The sequence below is a fragment of the Triturus cristatus genome, chromosome 12, assembly GCF_964204655.1.
Source record: "Triturus cristatus chromosome 12, aTriCri1.1, whole genome shotgun sequence".
NCBI lineage: Eukaryota > Metazoa > Chordata > Amphibia > Caudata > Salamandridae > Triturus > Triturus cristatus.
This window is the reverse complement of record NC_140595.1, coordinates 770,226,480-770,249,165: the sequence shown is the minus strand read 5'-3', so window position 1 is coordinate 770,249,165 and position 22,686 is coordinate 770,226,480. Positions and strand designations below refer to the sequence as shown.

Sequence of the window (22,686 nt, the reverse complement as noted above, 5' to 3'; positions counted from 1 at the left end):
CGAACAGAAAGGGAATCCATCTGACAAGATCCCGCCTCCAACTGCATCCGTCCAGGAGAAGTACCAAGCAAGTACAAACATAGGGCAAGAGGCGCCAAATGTCTCAGAGGGAAGAACGGTGCTAATCAATGGAACACACCAAACAACAATATCGCACGGCTCAGTCTCTCTGAAGGATCAAAAAAAGTGCCAACAATCTTCAAGTCATAACCATGAGAAAGACGTCAAAGTGCACGCCACAGACAGGGTTTCATCTGATCACATAAAACACTCCTACCACAGTCATAACCCTGAAACATTCACAGCAAACCTTCCTGATCAAGGGCTCCTTCTTAATAGTGTAAACAACAGAACAAGCAGACCATCTCAAAACCAAGACCCTCTCATTCATAGAGTAACTATCAGCAATAGCATACAGTCACAAGACCAGGCCATAACTAAGGCCAAAAGGGCAGACACTATAATATTTCACCCTCAATACAAATCCAGAGGTCATGTGAACATACTGAATAGAGGGAATATTCTACGGCTCTTACATTCCATCACACCCCTAGCAAACATTGAAACCCTTGACTTATTGTCAGTAGAATTTCTGCCATCTAACAACAGTCAGAGCACAGAAGCAACTAGAACAACATGGCGAGCCGCAGAGGTTGTAGGCAGAATTCTACGGGAAAGAGATAGCTTTTGAAACTGGGGGATATGCCTGGAATCTATCCCAAAACCCTTATACCCAACTCCTTTCCTTAAAGCAGAAATAAACAACCCAAGTCAGACGACTTTTTCAGTCTTGAAAGGAGCAAGAAGCAGAACATCAGGCACAACAACCGAGGCAAATTTGATAAGCGCACTGCAATCGACTCATGGTCCCCCAGATTCATTGCCTCCTTCAACCCCTTACAATTGGACTGGCATACATCGGCAAATAACACCGGCATGTCCAAAATGACAGTCGACAGACACTGTACAGCTTTCACAAACAGAACGCGACGGAATTGCCGTATGTGTCTGGAACATTAACGGCCTAGCCTCTAAAATGCATGATCAAGAGTTCATAAAGTACCTGATAACCTTTGACATAATCCTGCTTCAAGAGACCTGGGAAGAAAAGCCCTTTGACCTGCAAGGTTACACCTCCTACTCATTCCCGGCGACATAGGTATCAGCCTTTGGCCGCCGCTCGGGGGCTTACAGTTTCTTGCCTCAATAACTGAAATTGGTGAGCTACTCCCTGTTACCATACATTTAACACCACCAAGCAATATTCAAGCCACAAAGGTAACACTCATGCCTAATCAGTCCAAACAGGACATCATAATAATAAATGTTTACGTGCAACCGAAACAAAAATCAAAGGCAGCAAAGGAGCTCTTATTGGAGTTTCAGAGAGTAATGGAAGAAGAGTCAACAGTTCTTATAATTCTGGCTGACGACTTCAATATGCACCTCTTAGGGTCTACTAAGGAAGAAGATTCAACGCAGGACCTCTCGAGCGCCTGGGGAATTCCAACACAAGGCCAAATACAGTCCACCAAGCCGCCTAGGATTGCAATGAACTTACTTAGGGGCCTAGAACACCTAAATATGAGAGCCTTGAACGGACGGTTTAAAGTCGACAGCCCACCAGCAGCCACGTACCACTCAACTGCCATATCATCACATTTAGACTTTACCTTTACGACTCTGACTCTGTTTAACAAAATAGCTACCTTCAAGATCGGTAACAACGAATTCAGCGACCACCTCCCACAAGAGTTGAATCTTCAAATAAGACCTTGCCAAATCCCTAAAATCAGCAACTCCATCTTGCTGGAGGAAATTACCAACCTAAAAAGAATAAGGTGCAACTCCAACAATATAGACGAAATAGCAGTAGGAGCTAAAGCGCTATACAACCAAGGTCAAGTCAATTCAACCCATTGAATAGAAAGCTGGGAAACATTTGTCAAATCCCTAGGAGACAAATATTCACATAGCAATGGCTGGAAACAAAGGAAAGTGGCAGCTGCTCCAATCGACGCACAAAATAGCCCTGTCTCTAAAAAACTAAAGCAAACTATAAATCGAACTCTAAATCAACAACGCAAATCCCCAAATAACTTGAGACTGCAAGGCACACTCCGTGAGCTAAATACCTCATTAGAACGAAGGAGAAAGGAGAAGAAAAGAGCAAAGGATAATGATCTTTGGGCGAAACTTATGTACGATGCAAACCAGAAAAATAGTGCCAAATTCTGGCAATCAGTAAACAAATTGCAGCCTCCTAACCCCTTCGCTGCTAGGCCTTCCCCCCCCTGTGCTAAACCTTTTTTGGGCTATTTGGGGTAGTGCGCGCTTAGGTCCCTGTAACGTTTTGACCACATAAGGTATCCACGCCAAATTTGCGTCCTTTTCTTCCAACATTATGGGGATTCTAAAGGTACCCAGGGTTTGTGGACCCCCCCTGGAGGGGTCCCAGTAATTAGCCAAAATACAGCAAAAAAAAAATTGGTGTGGGAAAAATGGGAAAAACGGGCTGCAAATGAAAGCGTCTGGGTTTTTCTCTGCAAATGGTATCAAAAAAGGGTTTGTGGGGCTGAAATCACCGTTTTCCCGGCTTTTAGGTGAATGACAGACTTTTGTCAGAAAACCAACGTTTTTTACACAGTTTTGGCATTTTTCTGGGACATAGCCTTTTTTTGCTATTTTTTGTGCTTTTAACCTCCTTCCAGTTAATGGTAGAAATGGGTATGAAAGCAGTAATGGATCCTGGAAAGCTATACATTTTAGAAAAGTAGATAAAACTCTGAATTCAGCAAGGGGTCATTTGTGTAGATCCATCAAGGTTTCTTTATAGAAACTAAGAGATAAATATAGGAAAAATTGAAAATTAGTTGAAAAAACAGCCTTTTGTGTCAACATTTTTACCTGTAACTTCCTCTAATTATGACAGCTCTTTGAAAGCAATATACCGTTACATCTGCTGGACCTTCCTGGTTGTGGGGCTATAGAGGACTAGTAAGTTCACCAAGAACCCGACGAACCCAGAGTCAAAAACTGAGCAGCAATTTGCAATGGTTTTTTTGTTATGTTCCGGCTATATAGCAATTATTGTGGGCAAATGTATACATGGAAAAATCGGTATGAAAGACACCTATGTATTTCTGAAGTGGGAACAAATTATAGAGTTTAGAAACAGCACATATTTGCACATTTTCGAAATTGGGAATAGTCATACTAGCATGAGAATTATCGGTCATTTTTCAAAATGAAATCTTTTTTACACAATGTTTTCATTTGGAAGGCAGAGATGCATCATAAATCAAAAGGTAATAACAGTTGCTTTACAAATCTGAATTACCCTAAGTCTCCCGATAAAAATGGTACCTCATTTGTGTGGGTAGGCATAGTGCCCACGACAGGATATGGCTCAAAACCCAACGTGAACACACCACATTTTCACAATGAAAATTTACCCTTCTTTTGCGAAGTGTCTAGCTGTAGTTTTTTAACACCAGCTCTGCCGGCACCTAGGGAAACATAGCAAACCTATACATTTTTTAAAACTAGACACCCAGGGGAATCCAGGATGGGGTGACTTGACTGCCTACCACCAGGTTCTGTTACCCTGAATACCTTGCAAACCTAAAAAATTGTCAAAAAAACACATTTTCCCCACATTTGTGTGGTGGAAAGTTCTGGAATCTGCGTGGATCCACACAATTCCACCCACCCCGCGTCCCCCAAAGTCTTCCGAGAAAAAAGGTACCTCACTTGTGTGGGTCGGCCTAGTGTCCGCGACAGGAAACGGCGCAAAACGCAACGTGGTCACACCTCAATTTCGCAGTGAAAAATGACCCTTTTTTGGCAAAGTACCTAGCTGTAGTTTTTGAACCCTAGCTCTGCGGGCACCTTGGGAAACCTAGCAAACCTATACATTTCTGAAAACTAGACACCCAGGGGAATCCAGGATGGGGTGACTTGACTGCCTCCCACCTGGGTCTGTTACCCAGAATCCCTTGCAAACCTAAAAAATTGTCCAAAAAAACACATTTTCCCCACATTTCTGTGGTGGAAAGTTCTGGAATCTGCATGGATCCACAAATTTCCACCCACCCCGCGTTCCCCAAAGTCTTCAGAGAAAAATGATACCTCACTTGTGTGGGTCGACCTAGTGCCCGCGTCAGGAAACGGCACAAAACGCAACGTGGTCACACCTCAATTTCGCAGTGAAAAATGACCCTTTTTTGGCAAAGTGCCTAGCTGTAGTTTTTGAATCCTAGCACTGCGGGCACCTTGGGAAACCTAGCAAACCTATAAATTTTTTTAAATTTGATACCCAGGGGAATCCAGGATGGGGTGACTCGACTGCCTCCTACCAGGGTCTGTTAAGCAAAATCCCTTGCAAACCTAAAAAATTGTCACAAAAACACATTTTCCCCACATTTCTGTGGTGGAAAGTTCTGGAATCTGCATGGATCCACAAATTCCTACCCACCCCGCGTTCCCCAAAGTCTTACGAGAAAAATGATACCTCACTTGTGTGGGTCGGCCTAGTGCCCGCGACAGGAAACGTCGCAAAACGCAACATGGTCACACCTCAATTTTGCTGTGAAAAATGACCCTTTTTTGGCAAAGTGCCTAGCTGTAGTTTGTGAACCCTAGCTGTGCCGGCACCTAGGGAAACCAAGCAAACCTATACATTTTTGAAAACGAGACACCCAGGGGAATCCAGGATGGGGTGACTTGACTGCCTCCCACCAGGGTCTGTTACCCAACCTAAAAAATTGTCCAAAAAAACCACATTTTCCCCACATTTCTGTGGTGGAAAGTTCTGGAATCTGCGTGGATCCACAAATTTCTACCCACCCCGCGTTCCCCAAAGTCTTACGAGAACAATGATACCTCACTTGTGTGGGTCGGCCTAGTGCCCGCGACAGGAAACGTCGCAAAATGCAACGTGGTCACACCTCAATTTTGCTGTGAAAAATGACCCTTTTTTGGCAAAGTGCCTAGCTGTAGTTTTTGAACCCTAGCTCTGCGGGCACCTTGGGAAACCTAGCAAACCTATACATTTTTTAAAACTAGACATCCAGGGGAATCCAGGATGGGGTGACTTGACTGCCTCCCACCAGGGTCTATTACCCAGAATCCCTTGCAAACCTAAAAATTGTCAAACAAACCACATTTTACGCACATTTCTGTGGTGGAAAGCTCTGGAATCTGTGTGGATCCACAAATTTCCACCCACCCCGTGTTCCCCAAAGTCTTACGTGAAAAATGATACCTCACTTGTGTGGGTCGGCCCAGTGCCCGCGACAGACAGCAGCGTCTATGACAGCTACCACAAGCACCATCTCCACGCTGACTACAACTTTGTCTTTCTCGATGAAGACATCCTCGTCTATGACTCATACACCTAAACTCTCAATGCTAAAGATTACTCTGACCACTATGTCAACGACCACAAAGACGATCTCTCTGTCTACGGCAACAGCTCCCTGGCGACGACGACGAAGTCTCTCCCGTCGATATAAGACATTGCTCTTTTGATGTCGTAGTTGCCATCCGTATTGACAACCTCGTTAATAACCCCATGGACAAGAGGAAAAATTAGGAAACAAGACAAAATAACACATTTATCTCCTACATATAGCTCTCCAAGCAAGGTGTCACCATTGCTGCCAGCCCACCTGTTGGAGGAAGAAGATTTGGATGAGGAGGGACCCCTTGGGGTTGTGCACAGCCCATCCGAGCGGCATTTCAAGTTTAGGACGACAACTAAAATGAGGGTGAATATATGAGGAGCAAGGGTATTATGCACCCCAAGACCAATACCACCAACAATACCAAGAGTAAATGGTGTCTCTGCATTCTTCGTTTGTTACAGACCTGCAATTTATGCTCTCAGGTTACAGAAAGCGTTTTCCTCCTACTTCATCTATACTGCATAAGCCACATCACCTGTAAGATGTCCATCTGGGCACCCATATACCCCTCAGCATACGCCATTGTTACTGCCTACGTCGGTAAGACATATTCCACAATCAGCTCTCTTACAAGGCCCAGAAACTTCTGATGACGACAGAGAAGAGGGGGATGTAGGAGGTGGCTCTGTGTATACTATGCCAAATAAAGGTATAAAGTGCACAGAGTCTAGTGGATCGCCAGAGGCTTTACAGAGGCTAAAGTAGATAATACTAATGCTCTCTTTTTTGGTAGTGTGGCCGAGCAGTTAGGCTTATCAGAGGTCTGTGTTAAGCATTTGTTGTACACACTCAGGCAAGAAATGAATCTGAAAGAGACACGTTATTGATAGATTCCTTACCTTTAAATATCCCCAGGCGTCACACTGGATCCGTAAAGTTTTTCGTGAGCAGTAGCCCTGCGCGTTAGTAGGCGACGTCATGCAGCTCCACGTACATTGCTGGCGTCGTAGCCGCTGAGATGACGTTGTCGGAGCTACTTAGACGCGCCAACGCGCACTGACGTCAGTTCTGTTCTTTCCTTTTCCACGTCAGCAAGCACTGATCCGAGAGAGAGTGGTACTCCTATTCATATTTTTGACTTGTTTTCTGAGACTTGTTTCTCTTGTTTGTCGAGTACTCGACTTCTGGTGCAGTAGGGATGCCCTGGTCTCAGTCCTGTATGGACTGCCATCGGAGCATGTCGGTGGAAGACCCTCATGTTGTGTGTCTCTTCTGCTTCTGGCACGTCCATCACCCCGAGATGTGCCCTAGTTGTCGGGCCATGGCGCCGAAGACTTGCGGTAGCGTTTCTGACTGTTCTTTGTGGCTCGGCAATTGTTCTGCGCCACTCAAGGTCCCGTGCCCGTGGGCGGTCGAGGGGCCGATCGCGGTGCCTACACCATCATTCGTAGCATCAGGGTCAGGTAAGTCGAAGCGCCATACCAGGTCGAAGATGCGGCATCGCTCTTCGCCTACCCCTCACCGGTCGCGGGACGTGGTGGAGGGGGCGGGTGGTCATTCCCCTGCGGGTCCGGTGGAGCCTCCATTGTTGCCTGTGGCCTACCTGCCTTCTTCGGGGCCGTACGTGTCTCTGGAAGGAATACAAGTGTTCCTATCGGCCATGGGCCGTTTATTTGCCCCTTCGGGTCCTTCTGGAGCGCCTTTGGGCCCCGTGGAACCGTTGGGTGGTTCTGACTCCGTGCCGCCGCCTTTGGCCCTGGCAACGCCGGCAAAATACCCTGGGACGCCGATGGCTTCGGACTCGGCGCCGCCGCTGGCTCCGGCCTTGGCACCGCCACTGGCTTTGGCCTTGACGCCGCCAGCTGGCTCTGGCCTTGGTGCTGCCAGCTGGCTCTGGCCTCGGCACCGCCGCTGGCTTCGGCCTCGGCGCCTCCGCTGGTTCCGGCCTGGGCGCCAACGATTGCTCCGACTTCAGCGCCTATTGTCCACCAAATCCTAGCCCGGGACAGGAACATTTCTCCATTTCCCCAGCCTCCTCGTCCTTCTCGGCCTCTCAAACAGCCGACAGCCAACGGCAATGACTGGGAGGGGTCTAGGGACCCTCTCGCAGCTCAGTGTGGGGATGAACCACACTAGGATGCCAATGTGGAGGATCTGAGCGATCTGGAATTTATCTCCACGCCCCGGTACACTTGCCTCTTCCTCCGTGGCTACGGAGCAGGATGGTACATTTTCTGTGGTGTTGTGCTGGGCGACTGAGGCTCTTAACCTCAAGCTCCCTACGGTGTCTCTCAGGACCAATCTCCTGACTGAGGTGATTCGGCCAGGGGCCTCCTCCACGGAGCCGCTGCTGCCCTTTAATCACGCACTTACTGACGTCCTCTGGGCGCCTGGTCCGCGCCTCCCACAGGTACTCCTGTGGGTAGGAGTGTGGCACAACGGCAGCCCCGGGCGACCCCAGTTTCCTCACATAACACCCGACACTGGACAGTCTGGTTGTCCAGGCCTCTGCTTCTCCTAGCGCATTCCCTCCCGCACCTCCGGATAGGATACCCCCCAAAAAAAGGGGGTTGAGCGGTCTGGGAACAAGGTTTTACCTCTGTCACTTCTGGACTGCGGACAGTGCATACTGCATGCCTTTTGGCCCGCTATTTCCACTCTGTGTGGGACACAGTGGCGCTGGTGCTGCCTCAGTGTCTGACGGATGCTCGGACAGTACTCTCCCAAGCAATTACCGAGGGGAGAGATGCAGCAACGTTTACTATACGTGGTGGCCTTAATACCGCCGACTCCCTCGGCAGAGCAATTTCCACAACTGTGACGCTCCGCCATTCCGCCTGGCTCAGAGCCACAGGCTTCTCAGGGGATGTCCTGACTGCTTTGTTGGACATGCCTTTTGATGGCACGCGCCTCTTTGGTGACAACCCTGATGGCACGTTGGAACTCTCTCGGGCAACAGCCCAGTCCTTGGGCCTTTCCACCACTGCGCACGGGTCTGCCTTTCATTCCTTTCCTGGCAAGGACGAGGCACCCAAACACGTTCCTTTCAAAGCCGCCGGCCTGCGCAGCAGTACTCTCGGCGCAAGGGGACCCGCAGGGGTGGGTCACAGGGCCAGCGGCCGGGTCAGTCCGCCGCCGCTCCTGCCACCACGGTCTCTAAACCTTCCTAGTCTAGGGTTTTCGGGCCCACCAAACGCCTGTGGGCGGCACGATTCGCTATCGCCTCACCCACTGGTGCACCATCACTTCGGACAGTTGGGATTTGGAGATAGTCCGAAGGGGCAATTCCCTCCCATTCCAGACTGCCCCTCCGGCCGTGCCCCTCCGTACCACCGCATGTCAGGGGATCACTTTGCGCTTCTCCAGCAAGACGTTCCGGCCCCCTTGGTCAGAAGGGGCCGTCCGACGCCAATAGTAGGTCGTGGTTGTTATTTCCAACACTTCTTGATTCCAAAGAAGGACAAGGGCCTGCGTCCTCTTTTAGGCCTCCGGTACATCACTTACTTCCTTCGGCAGACAAAGTTCAAAATGCAGTTTCAGTTCACCGTACTCCCTTTCGGCCTTCCCAGCGCCCCTCGGGTGTTCACAGAAGTGATGGCGGTGGTCGCAGCTCATCTGCGCATATCAGGGGTTTCAGTCTTCCCCTATCTCGACTACTGGTTGTTGACAGCGGGCTCGCCCCAAGCAGTTGCCTCACACCTCCAACCTATGGCCCACCCCTTGCATTTGCTGGGGCTCTCCATACACGTGCCGATGTCGCATCTGGCTCCCTCTCAGAAGCTCCTCTTCTTCGGAGCGGTTCTGGACACGGCGCGATTTCGGGTTTTTCTTCCCTAACAGCGCGTCCATCAGCACCAGATCCCTCTTCTTTCCCCAACCGGAGCACACAGTGGTAACAGGTGTGTCTCTTCAGGGATGGGGCGGCCATATGGGGGAGGCGGAGATCAGAGGCCTCTGGCCTCCGGCGGAGTCCGAGCTTTGTAACAATCAGTTGGAGCTTACGGCGATCCTGCTTGCACCCAAACCATTCCTTCCCTCTGTCCAGAGGACAGTAGTGCAGGGGTTCTCAGACAGCACCACTGCCATGTGGTACTGCAACTAGCAAGGCGGGGTGGGGTCGTGGACCCTATGTCAGGAGGCTCTGCACCTCTGGACGTTGCTGGACCGCCAAGGCATTCTTCTGGTGGTTCAACACTTGGCATGTTCTGTGCACGCCAGGGCGGACAAACTCAGCCGCCGGTGCATCTTGGATCACAGATGGCGTCTTCACTCGGAGGTGGCACAAGGTCTCTTTCAGCAATGGGGAGAACCTTGGTTAGCCTTATTCGCCACCAAACAGAACACGCAATGTCAGCAGTTCTGCGCGTTGGAGTTTCCAACGCAGCACTAACTCGGAGACGTTTTTCGTCGCAAGTGGAGTTGCGGTCTGTTGTATGCCTTTCCGCCTATACCACTTCTACCCAGAGTGCTGGTGAAGATCAGAAGCGACCGGGCCCAAGTTATTCTTGTGGCACCGGACTGGGCTCTAGGAGTTTGGTGTCCCGAGCTACTCCGTATGAGCGTGGATCCTTCGATCTTCGGGAGGATCTTCTGTCGCAGCAACAGGGGACGGTCCTCCACCCCAACCTGTCCAGCCTCCACCTCCTTGCGTGAAGATTGAGCGGCGACAGTTGATTCCATTTGGCTTGCCTCCAAAAGTTTGTAATGTGATTCTGGCAGCCTGGCGTTCCTCGCCTAAACTGTATACGCCTGCCGGTGGAACAAATTTGTGGCATGGTGCACAGCGAAAGCTGTGGACCACCCATCCCTTTTCTGCCTCTCTTTCTGGGGTCTTATTGTTCCTTCTCTCTTTGGCCCAGCAGGGCTCTGCTCTGGGCACTGTTAGAGGCTACCTCTCTGCTCTTTCAGCCTTTTTTCAGGCTGTTGTCCTTAGATTTCTCAAAGTCATTACTCACCTTTTCCCTCCTATTCCTTTTGTGATGCCTCACTGGGACTTGAACCTGGTTCTCACACACTTAATATGTGCTTCCTTTGAGCCTCTTCATACCTGTCCTTTACGGTTATTGACTTTGACAACTGTCTTCCTGGTGGCTATCACCTCCGCTAGGTAGGTGCGTGAACTCCAGGCTCTTTCAGGAAAACCTCCTTTCCTGGCGGTTCATCCGGACTAGGTTGTGCTTCGGCCACGTCCCTCCTTTCTACCAAAAGTAGACACTGCCTTTCATCTGGGGCAAAATATCACTCTGCCCACTTTCTTTCCACCTCCACACCCTCCCAGAGAGGAAGAGAGGCTCCACCGTCTGGACCCAGAACGTGCGCTTTCATCTACCTCAACCACACACAACCGTTCCGGTTGGATGACCAGCTCTTGTTTGGCTACTTGGGCGCCAAGAAAGGCCGGGCTGTGCACAAGCGGACTATCTCCCGCTGGTCCTGTGCATTAAAGCCTGTTACTCTCTGGCTACAAAGGAACCTCCGGTAGGACTGCGCGCCCATTCTACCAGGGCGACAGCAGCTACTACAGCATTGGCACGCGGTGTCCCCCTGCAAGACATCTGTCAGGCAGCCACTTGGGCCTCGCAGCATACTTTCACTAAGCACTATTGCCTTGACAGTCAAGTCTGGAGAGACGGCTTCTTTGGCCGTTCAGTTCTCCATGACTTTCTGGTGTAATCTCACTTCGCAGACCCACCACCGGGGTTGGTATTGCTTGGGTATGTATTCTAAGGTAAGGAATCTATCACTAACGTGTCTCTTTCAGATGCACAAGTTACTTACTTGTGTAACGATATATTTGTAAGAGACATTAGTTAGTGATAGATTCCTTACCACCCGCTCATCCTCCCCGTTCTGCGAACTTTTCTCTAGGGTTCAGGGCCCTAGTTATATTGCACCAGTAGTCGGTCTCTGGCATGGCTCTGTGTTCCTGGCGCGGAAAAGTCGTGTACAGAACTGACGTCAGCGTGCGTGGGCATGTCTAAGTAGCTCCGATGACGTAATCTCGGCGGCTACGACGCCAGCGACGTACGTGGTGCTGCACGACGACACCTACCGACGCGCAGGGGTACTGCTGACGAAAAACTTTCCGGATCCAGTCTGACGCCTGGCGATATTCTAAGGTAAGGATTCTATCACTAACTAATGTCTCTTACAGATATATTGTTACACAAGTGAGTAACTTGTGCTTTCACACACTGAATGACTAAATCCGAGACCAATTGTTGTAAAAATATTACTTTTTATATGTCTATTACTTGGAATCAAAGATATTTTGTTGCACTAAAATATATTTTGCAATATCACAGTTTTTAAGTTTAAAAAGTGGACACTTTTTCAAACAGTTCAATGTTAACCAATGGGAGGATAACAATCACACAATTTCACAGGCAAGTACACAACTTACAAATCCAGTCTTCGGGGTTTTAGCCCAACACTGGGCAAGGGTCACAGAAATGTAGAGACTGCACCACCAGCGGCACTGGGGCGGCTGGGTGCAGATGTCACATTCGGTCACTGGGCCCAATGTTAGCCAATGGAGACTGGGGCACACAAAGAGGTGTTGGTTGCAGGTAGGTACCCATGGTTTCAGGGCACAGGCCCCGGAGGTTTAAGCAAGCAATGGGGGGGGGGGGGCATAAGGCAGCTCCAATCATACACCACCAGCATTGCAGGGGCGGCCAGGTGCAGGGTGCAAAGACTGCGTCAGGCGCCCAATGCAAGCAGATGGAGGAACTTGGTTTCACAAAAGAGGGTGCAGGCTCGGACCAGGAGGCTGAACGAAGGTGACCAATGACTGGGTAGGTAAGTTGGGATGTCGTTGGATGCCTGGGTACCATTGGCTGAGCTCCCCAAGGTGGGGGGCTGCGGATGCAGGAGTACCTCTAGACGTCGGAAAATCTACCCCAAAGCCGGTCGTGGTCAGGGGGACCCTTCATGTTGAGGCTGCAGGCCTCTTCGTGGAGTCCAGGAGAGGACATCTGCTGATGGTTTCGAGGTCAGGATCGATGAGGAGTCTTTACTGGACTGGTGGGCCACTCAGACTGTGGCTGTGGGCGTCGGGTGCAGAGTGGGCAGGACTCGTGGATCCAGAAGGCGAGGGAGTCCTTGGTGTGGGTTTCTTTCTGGACAGGGCCACTGTCCTCAGGAGCTCTTCATCTTTAGGGAAGGCATGCAGTCCTCCCAGGGTTGTGGAGGTCGTTGGGCCTGCAGGACGAGTTGCTTCTTCGAGGGCTGGGGCCAAGTCAGTTCTCGTCTGAAGTCTTCACTGCTACACAGCTCTTGGATTCTTCTTCTTCTTTAGGTCACCAAGAATCTGATGATCAAGGTTCAAGGGTGCCCCTAAATACTCAATTTAGGGATGTTACAGGTATTGGCAGGTAGTAGCCAATGGGATATTTACCTTTTAGGGTGACTACACACTTTGTATGTCCCCTCCCTGTGGGAAGGGTGCATCCCCTAATTCTATTGGCAAAAATCCTTCCATCCAACATGGAAGATTTTCTAAGAAGGGATTCACTTCAGCCCAGGACACATAGGGGGTGGTCCTGGCTGAGAAGGGACACACTTCTCCTTCTTACTAATTTTCCAACTAACCTAGCTGCCAAAAGTGGGGCTTGGTCAAGGAGGCGGGCATCTCCACTAGCTGGAGAGGACCTGGTTAGCATTATAAAGGGCAGGAAGCCTTTGAGGCTCACCGCCCTGAATGCTATTCCTGCTTGGGGGTTGGTGAGAAGCACCTCACCTACAGCAGGCTCTGTTTCTGACTTACAAGAGCACAAAGCTCCCACCTCAGGGGGCCATAAACTTTTCTGAGTGGCAGGCCGGTGCAGACCAGTCAGCTGGACACCAGAGAGTTGGTCGTTTTTACGGTGCCATCTCTAAGATGCCCTCAGAGTGCAGTTTACAATAAATCCAGCACTGGCATCAGTGTGGGTTTATTGTGCCAAGGCGTTTGTTACCAAACTTCTCAGTGTTCAGTAAAGCCATCATGGAGCCGTGGAGTTCTAATGACAAACTCCCAGCCCATATACTCAGTATAGCTTAACTGCACGTACAGTGTCTAAGAATGGACTTAGACACTGTAGGGGCATATTGCTCATGCAGCTATGCCCTCACCTGTGGTATAGTGCACCCTGCCTTAGGTCTGTGAGGCCTACTAGAGGGGTGACTTGCCTATACCACAGGCAATGGTTGTGGGCATGGCACAGATGAGTGTCAGACATGTAAATTCTTAAGTTTTGTTTGCACCAAACCACACAGTCTGCAATGGTAGTGAGTATGTGTTTGGTGAGGGATCACTGAGGGTGTCACAATACATGCTGAAGCCCTTATAGACCGTCTCTGTTCACAAGGCTCTTGGTACCACTGGTACCTTTAATTTGCATGTGGGCCAGAGGTGTGCCAATTGTGGAAACAAAGGTACAGTTTTGGGAGAGAACACAGGCACTGGGAACCTGATTCGCAGGGAGCTAGTGCAACTCAATCAAAGTGCATCAGATATCAGGCAAAAAGAGGGCGATAACCATGCAAAAAGAGGCACTTTCTTTCACAGATGTCTCAAATGCTTCCTGCAAAGAAGTAAGAGCAGCCTCAAGACTGAGCAGTTATTAGTAGTCTATGGACAAGGCAGTCAAGACACTGCAGTGACCAAACCAATCATTGCCAGATGGATCTCGGTAGCAATTTAATTTTGCCATACCAAGGCGGGCAAGCCTTTGGTGAGAAGAGCGAAAGTGCATTTAACTAGAGCACTCTCCACTTCGGCTGCTCTGTTTGCAGGCATTCCACTGGAGCGAATATGCCTGCTGCAATGTGGAAGAGTGCCCACATGTTCACTCAGCACTACTCCCTGGAATCAGCACATCATACTGACACAGATGGGGGTCAGGCGGTATTACATCATCTATTCTAATAAGGTGAGCCTCTTTATATAGAGGTTTTTTCTTCATTATTTTCCAGATGTTAAATGTCCCCTGACATTTGTATGGGACTGCTTAACAGTTTCTATCATTTTGCTTCTTTAAAGTTTTTGCACATAAATGCTTATCATCTTAATTTTGATAATGAAGATGTTTGCTTGTCGATATATGTGGATATATGTATCTGAAAGAGACACGTCAGTGATAGATTCCTTACCTTAGACTATCCCCCAGGCGTCAGACTGGATCGGAAAGTTTTCGTCAGCAGTACCCCTGTGCGTCGGAAGGGGGTGTCGTGCGGCTCCGTGTCCGTCGTAGGCGTCGTGATCGCCGGGATGACGTCGCTGCAGCTACTTAGACGCCGCCCTCACACGCTGACATCAGTTCTTTCTTTTTCCACGCCAGCAAGATCCAGAGAGAACGATACCCTGAGTCAATTTTTGACTGAGTTTTTTTGGGACTTTTTGTCTCTGTTCTTTTCAGTCTTTTTACTCCTGGTGTATAGGGATGCCTGATTTTAAGTCTTACGAGGCTTGTCCCCGCATGATGTCGGTGACGGACCCGCACCGCGAGTGTCTCTATTGCCTGGGGCGCGACCACGACCCCTCGTCGTGCCCCGACTGCCGGGCCATGGCTCAGAAAACTTTGCCGGAGCAGGTCCGAAAGTTGCTTGAGGCCCGGGAGTCGGCTCTGCGCCGTTCAAGGTCCCGGTCCCGTTGGAGGTCGAGGAACCGGTCGCAGGGCCGCCACCATCGTTCGACGAATTCTTCGCACTCGGGGTAAGGTAAGATGAATCACAAGAAGTCTAAGAAGCAGCATCGCTCTTGGCCTTCCCCTAGCCTGTTGCACGACATGGCTGAGGGTGCGGGTGGTGCCACCCTCGCGGCTCCGGAGGAGCCTAGGCAGTTGCCGACGGCCTACCCGCCTTTCCCAGGTCCATCGGCGACTCCAGCCCAGCTACAGGAATTCCTGTCTGCTATGGCCCACCTATTTGGCCCGTTAGAACCCGCCGGCACACCTTCGGGCCCCGCAGGCCCGACCGGGGGTCCTCGCCTTCCTTCGTGCCGGCTCCGGACCCGACGTCATCGACGGCTCCGGCCTCGGTGCCGCGAGACTCCTATGGATCCATGCCTGGATCACAGCCAATACCAGTTGAGCTCATACGACCTCCACCAACATTGGTGCCGGCCGGCACCCAGGCCGATGCCGTCCCCGGCTTCCACCCCGATGTGGAGACAGTGCCGGACCGGTGTCGACCGAGGCCGATTCCAACGCCGATGGGGAATTTCTATCCCTTTCTCCATCCACCTTCTTTCCCACCTGCTCCACAGGTGACGGAGGATGGGGGGGGACTGGGAGGACCCTCTCGCAGCCCACTGCGAGTTAGAGCAGGACTGGGAAGAAGATTTGGAGGACACAGTTGGACTGGATTTTTCTCCAGAACCTGGCGCACTGTCTCCTTCTACCGTGGCTACCGAGCTACTTATTCAGAGGTGTTGCGTAGGCGGCCAAGGCTCTCCACCTCGAACTCCCTACAGTGGCCGTCAGGACTAACCTCCTGACAGAAGTGTTTAGGCCAGCGTCTTCCTCTGCGAAGCTGCTGCTGCCCTTCAATGACGCACTTTCTGACGTTCATTTGGGCTTGGTTGTCCAAGCCTCTGCGTCCCCCAGCGCATTCCCTTCCGCACCACTGGACAGGGAATCCAAGAAACTGGAGCAATTTGGGAAGAAGATTTTCTCTAACCCGTCCAGCCTACACCTCCATGCGTGGAGATTGAGCGGCGACAGTTGATTCCATTTGACTTGCCTCCTCAAGTCTGTGATATCATTCTGGCAGCCAGGCGTCCCTCCACTAAATCAGTATATGCCTGCAGGTGGAACACATTTGTGGCATGGTGCACAGAAAAGGTTGTGGATCCCCTTTCTGCCCCTCTTTTAGAAGTCCTTTTGTTCCTTCTTTCTTTGGCCTGGCAGGGCTGTGCTCTGGGCACTATTCAGCCCTCTCTTTTCAAGTCCCCTGTCGTAAATAGATTTCTCAAAGTCATTACTCACCTTTTCCCTCCTATTCCATTTGTGATGCCACAGTGGGACTTTAATCTAGTTCTGACTTATTTGATGTGCGCTCTTTTTGAGCCACTTCACAACTGTCCTCTTCATTTACTAACTTTGAAGACTGCTTTCCTGGTTGCCATCACCTCCGCTAGGCGTGTCAGTGAGCTCCAGGCTCTTTCCTGTAAACCTCCTTTTCTGTCGGTTCATCCGGACAAGGTTGTGCTTCGCACTCGTCCTTCTTTCTTGCCAAAGGTCGTTACTCCTTTCCACACAGGGCAAACTATCACCTTGCCCACTTTCTTTCCGCCTCCGCACCCTTCCAGAGAGGAAGAGAGGCTCCACCGTCTGGACCCAAAACGTGCGCTCTCATTTTACCTGAATCACACACAACAGTTCCGGTTGGATGACCAGCTCTTTGTTGGCTACGTAGGCGCCAAGAAAGGCCGGGCTGTACACAAGAGGACTATCTCCCGCTCAGTCATCTTGTGTATCAAAGCCTGTTATTCTCTGGCTAAAAAGGAGCCTCCGGTGGGGCAGCGCGCCCATTCTACCAGGGCGACAGCAGCTACTACTGCATTGGGACGTAGTGTCCCCCTGCAAAACATTTGTCAGGTAGGCACGTGGGCCTCGCTGCACACTTTTACTAAGCATTATTGCCTTGACAGCCAAGTCCAGAGAGACATCTTCTTTGACCGTTCTGTTCTCCTTGACTTTCTGGTGTGATCTTGGTTCGCAGACCCACCACCGGGGTTGGTATTGCTGGGGTATCCATTCTAAGGTAAGGAATCTATCACTAATGTGTCTCTTTCAGATGCACAAGTTACTTACCTTCGGTAACGATATATCTGTAAGAGACATTAGTTAGTGATAGATTCCTTACTACCCCACCCATCCTCCCTGTTCTATGAACTGATTTCTAGAATTAAGGTCATCCCTTTCAGGGCCCTAGTATCAATGCACCAGTGGTCAGTATCTTGCATGGCTCTGTGTTCCTGGCGCAGTCGTGTACAGAACTGACATCAGTGTGCGAGGGCGGCGTCTAAGTAGCTGCCACGACATCATACCGGTGATCACGACGCCTACGACGGACGCAGAGCCACACGACGCCACCTTCCGACGCGCAGGGGTACTGCTGGCGAAAACTTTTCGGATTCAGTCTGACACCTGGGGGATATTCTAAGGTAAGGAATCTATCACTAACTAATGTCTCTTACAGATAAATTGTTACAGAAGGTAAGTAACTTGTGCATTTCCCTCATTTAGCTCTTTAAATGCTTTATCTACAAATGAATATTAACATTATCCACCATCCACTAAGGGTAATCTCATTTATCATGATACTGCTTGCAATTCTGATTCAAGCATGTGCATCTATGAAATATACCCCAATACTGGATCAGAAAATAAGATACTTACCTGTACATGTAGTTATCCAGTATTGGTATCTTTCAAAGATTCAGATGCCAAGGGCCATTATAGGGTATAGTACTTTTATTATACTGCATCATTATGGTAGCGTGGGAATGATTGAAGCATGTGAATCTATGAACGCTAGTAATACTGGAAAACTGCAGATACAGGTATGTATTTTCTTCTCCAGTATTGGACTCTTTCATAGATTCACATGCGCCCCACCCTCCTCCCCTGAGAAGCTCACCTTCTCTCTCTTGCTCTCTTTCCACTACGTGGATGTATTTCCTACACTCGTGCTTTGAAAATCTGAGGGACTAGAGCTTCTCACAGGAGTGTTCTAGAAGGCAGGGCATGCTAATTGGTTCAAACCTAAGTTTGGTCTCTTTTTAAAAAATGACTAGGGTAAGTTATAAAAGAGAAGGGCCTAGGGCCTTTCTAGTCTATGTTGAACATTGCTTCGCTATTATAAGCTACCATGGGACTCCCATCTTGTCGACGGGCAATGATTCAAGCATGTGAATCTATGAAAGATTCTAATGCTTGGGAACTTCAGTTGCAGGTAAGTATTTTATGTTCTTCCATCCGCCCCACGCATCTCAAATACCTACCAGGTCAAGCACACACTTCAGAAAAGTTCAGCTGTTCTGAAAATAGACTATCCAGCCAGAAAGCTCACTGACAGCTAAACCACTTGCATGGCGTACACCGCTAATGGGCCAACACTCTCAAACAGATGTTCAGGGAGTGTTGCGACTGGGAATCACACCAGGTCAAGCTTAACAAAGTCTTCCTCCAGTGAAGCCTGCTGAACCTTAATCCCACCTAAGATGTATCAGTAAGATGAAAAGGGAAGCGTGCCACCTTATCTGCATTGCTTCTGTGTAGCCAAGATAGTTTTGATTTACATCTCTAAAACTCTTCCAATACCATTGAGTGCGTATCCGGATCTCCTCTGGCTGTTCAACAGCCAAAATCTGCCCCACACTATAGAATCAACAAATCTATCTGCTTGGCTCCTGAACAAAATGAGTTCTCACACCTAGATGTTCCTGTAGTTTGCTTAGAGAAATAATGTCATAGGCTATAACAGTTTCAACAAATAAAATGTACTTAACAAAATGGATAAGGTTGTGTTTGATGTGTCTCAAAATACTTTCAGCTCTCCTCTGCCGTGACTCAGCACATTTTTCAATACATGTTGCATTTAGCACACCCGGGCTAATACATGCTTCTGTCACGGTGTATCTATCAGTAGTCTCTTGGTTCTGGTGTGCGTCAGATCAACCATTGTTGTGATCCAACTAAGTCAGCAGACCGTATATTTAGAGACTTCACTCCAGTTAATTTTCTTCTTTCGGATAGGTGAGAACTGAACACTGTTCTAGCCCAACTAGTGTAGGAAACCTTTTAAACCTATACACTGAGCAGGCATCAAGTAGGTCTCCTGGTAGGTTGCTCTCGTGGCCTTACCTTCACCAGGAAGGTCACCAATATACCAGCTTTTACAAGCAAGGATCCTTTTCTTTTTTTAATTCTTTTTATTATAGACAAATAATAAACAGTACAGATCCACAGGCGTTGCAGTCATCGCACTTCTTTGGCTTTGGTAGAATATCATTACTTCCTTTACAATCAATAGGTCAACAATATTGTGGTAAGGCCCACCCCCTACATCTCCAAGTCTTCCAGGGAGGTCCGATCTGGTAGTTTGGGCGGAGACCATATATCTCCTCTATAAGAGTTCTACTTACCCCATATTTCATCCACTTTTTCGGGCATCCCCTGGACACATACACTGTTTTCTCTCGGAACATACACCAATCCATATCCTCAATCCATTTCCTTACTGTTGGTGTCTCCGGTGCTTCCCACTTTTTTGCAATGTTTCTCTTTGCTACAATTCCCCCTAGGGTCACCCACAGCTTCTCTTTAGTTCCTATGTCAGTTGGCTCCCAAATATTCAAAAGGCACAACTTTGGATTTAGTTCTAGGTGAGTTCTCAATACTTCCCCCATGCACTGGAGGACTGCCTCCCAATATGTCACTGTCCGTGGGCATTCCCATAATATGTGTAGAAACTTACCCTGTAAGGATCCTTTTTAAGGTTCTTTGAGGACAAGCTCAACTTGCTGCCTAATCCACTATGCCTCCCCTAAGTACTTATGGGTTTCCATCTCAACATACCAGTGGTCCTAAATGTTATTGTACAAGATCCTCCCAATGCAGCGGAACAAGTGAAGCATTCTGTACATTTGCTTAGAAATATCAAATTCTACACTGATAGAGCAAATAATGTTAGGAAATCCAATTGGCATCCTGTTGGTTTTGAAAATCTCAGAAAGGCGGTCACCTTTCGAAAACAGAGGATAGCAAGATGGCTAGAGGCTGCAACATCATCCTTTGTCACATGAAGGTACTTCAACCCCATTGCTGTACTGTAACTATGTGCTGCGCTGCTGGCAGACTCACTTGGAATAATTCTCGATGTATTTACACAACATTACTGCTTGGATGCTGACGTGGAAGGTGAAGCTGCAGCGCACCATGTGGTATTTCGACATCTATTTAGTTAACCGCTTTTGACTTTTCAGACAATAACCTGCCTTTTCATAATTTTGGTATGCTGTTTGCTTTTCTGATTCAAGCATGTGAATCTATGAAAGAAAAAGTGCTAGAGAGGAAATATTTCCTAAACTGTAATTATAACCCAAAATTGTTGTTATCTTTAATAGATTTTACACTTGGCCCAGCATCTTGTTCAGGGTGAGGTTCAATTACCCACTGTATCCTTTCATTTTTCTGTTACCCAAAGTCTGAGTGTAGCCCCTTGGGGGCAAGTTTAGTGCAATCTCACCTGATTGGCTGAAGTGAGGGTTTTTTCCAGTGAGGTGATTGTGCTACTGGCACAATTTAAAGACTTTCAGGCACAGCTACAGTTGATTCTGTCATTTTAATGTTCCCGGACATGAGGAATGATTTAAGCATGTGAATCAATGAAAGATACCAATGCTTGACAGCTATAGTTGCAGGTAAATAACCTATTTTGTATATCCCCGCTTTGTGTGTCACTGGCCTTACTTCCCGTGTTTGTCTCCATTGTTTCTGTTGGGAGGCTGCTTCATGCAATTGCTGCTTTTCTGACATATATTTCTATATGTGAATACATAGGTTTATTTATTTATTTAAAAGAGTATACCATTACTAAACGTCAATCCCTCTTCTCGCCTTCTACTAACATGCAGTGGGCTCAAGCTCTAGATATATTGCTCTAATGCAAACTCAAACCTCTTGTACTGTGTTTTATTTGCGAATATGAACATCCCTCACACTGTGTGCCTCACAAAAGACGTGCGATTTGAACCATTCACCATTTCGGTCTTCTCATGTTGTATTTAGTTTGTCTCAAATGTGTTGGTGTTATTTGGTTAAAGCTTTATAGAGATGACCTGTCTGTGTTTGCCCTGCAGAGCTGCATACGCTGTGGCAGAATGAGGAACGGGCCGCCATTTCTTCTGGGAAAGTGAATGAGATCTGGCACCGCAGGCATGACTATTGGTTGTTGGCTGGCATTGTGCTGTATCCTTTGCTGAAGTCTCCACAAACTCTTATCTAAGGTCCCTTCTTTTTTGTTAGTATGTTATATTTTGTAAAGCGAATTGGGGACCTCAAATGTAACACTTCTTTCCCTTTTTAATGTCTTATCTCAATCCTTCAGTGTTCGTCCTGTTTTTCTTTCCTTTTTGAAAAAATTTCGTTGATTTAAATTTGTGTTCCCCTTGCAAATCTCTTTACCTTGTTTATCTCTTTCCTCACGTCTTCGCTCTCTTCCCTGATCCTCCTTTTTCAGCTTATCATTTCTTCCTACCTATCATTTATTTTTTCCTTATCTTTCTCTTTTATTGTTTGTCTTGCATTTACCCCATCTAAATGTCTCTCACATAATTTTTGGTTATGTTTTACTGTTATAAAACAGTAGAATATTGTGAATGTGCCCAAAGTGAGTCAGAAGATGTTAAAAAACTCTTATTGTTATCAATTCCTCATGATACAACATTTAGCATTTAGCTTCTTCCAAGCATTACAATACTTGAGCGTTCCTTAATGTTCTGTGCAGTCATGGCTATGCTCGATGGCAGGATATTCAGAATGACAACCCCTTTGCTATAATAAATGAACCCTTCAAAACAGAAGCTAACAAAGGCAACTTTTTGGAGATGAAAAATAAGTTCTTGGCCAGGCGGTTTAAGGTAAGGAATGGTCCTGGCTCATAATCCATGTCTATGAAGTGCATTTAGTAAAGACGAAGTGTGTGCCTTGTCGCTGTGGTTTTGGGAAGGTGTGAAGGGTGATGTCCAGCTTCGAATGATGCTGACATGACCTTTTTCGTCAGCAATACCCCTTGCGCGTCGCTATGCGTCGTCTGCGGCTCCGCGTCCGTCATCGTGCGCCGGTATGACATCATCGGAGTACTTAGACTCCGCCCTCGCGCGCTGACGTCGGTTCTTCTTTTTTCCGCGCCAGACAGCGTCGTTTCGGGAAGAGCTTACCCCTTAGTCACTTTTTGACTAAACTTTTTTGACTATTTTTGGTCTTCTGTCGACTCGACTCTGGTGCCGGTAGGATGCCTGGTTTTAAGGCCTGTGACTCCTGTCATCGACTGATGTCGGTGACGGACCACCATCGCCGGTGCCTTTACTATCTGGGGCCCGACCACGATGCGAAGTCGTGCCTCGACTGTCAGGCCTTGACCTCAAAGGCTAGGCGGGAGCGGTCCCGTAAGCTTCTCGAGCTTTGGCACTCTGCTCTGCGCCGTTCACAGTCCCGGTCCAGGAGGAGGTCCAAGGACCGGTCGCGGAGCCGCAGTCACCATCATCGCTCGTCGGGCTCGAAGTCTG

At 48.5% G+C, this 22,686-nt stretch overlaps 1 protein-coding gene across 7 annotated transcripts in view; it reads left to right on the top strand.

Moving 5' to 3' along the window:
* Nucleotides 1–22,686, top strand: part of CHD3 (chromodomain helicase DNA binding protein 3) — a 1,560,957-nt gene that overhangs the window by 1,364,772 nt on the left and 173,499 nt on the right. For all 7 annotated transcript variants that reach the window (XM_085639027.1, XM_085639025.1, XM_085639026.1 and 4 more), the window contains 2 exons: nt 21,259–21,367; nt 21,906–22,038. In XM_085639027.1, coding sequence (XP_085495153.1) covers nt 21,259–21,367; nt 21,906–22,038 — 242 coding nt within the window. The remainder of the gene's footprint in view (nt 1–21,258; nt 21,368–21,905; nt 22,039–22,686) is intronic.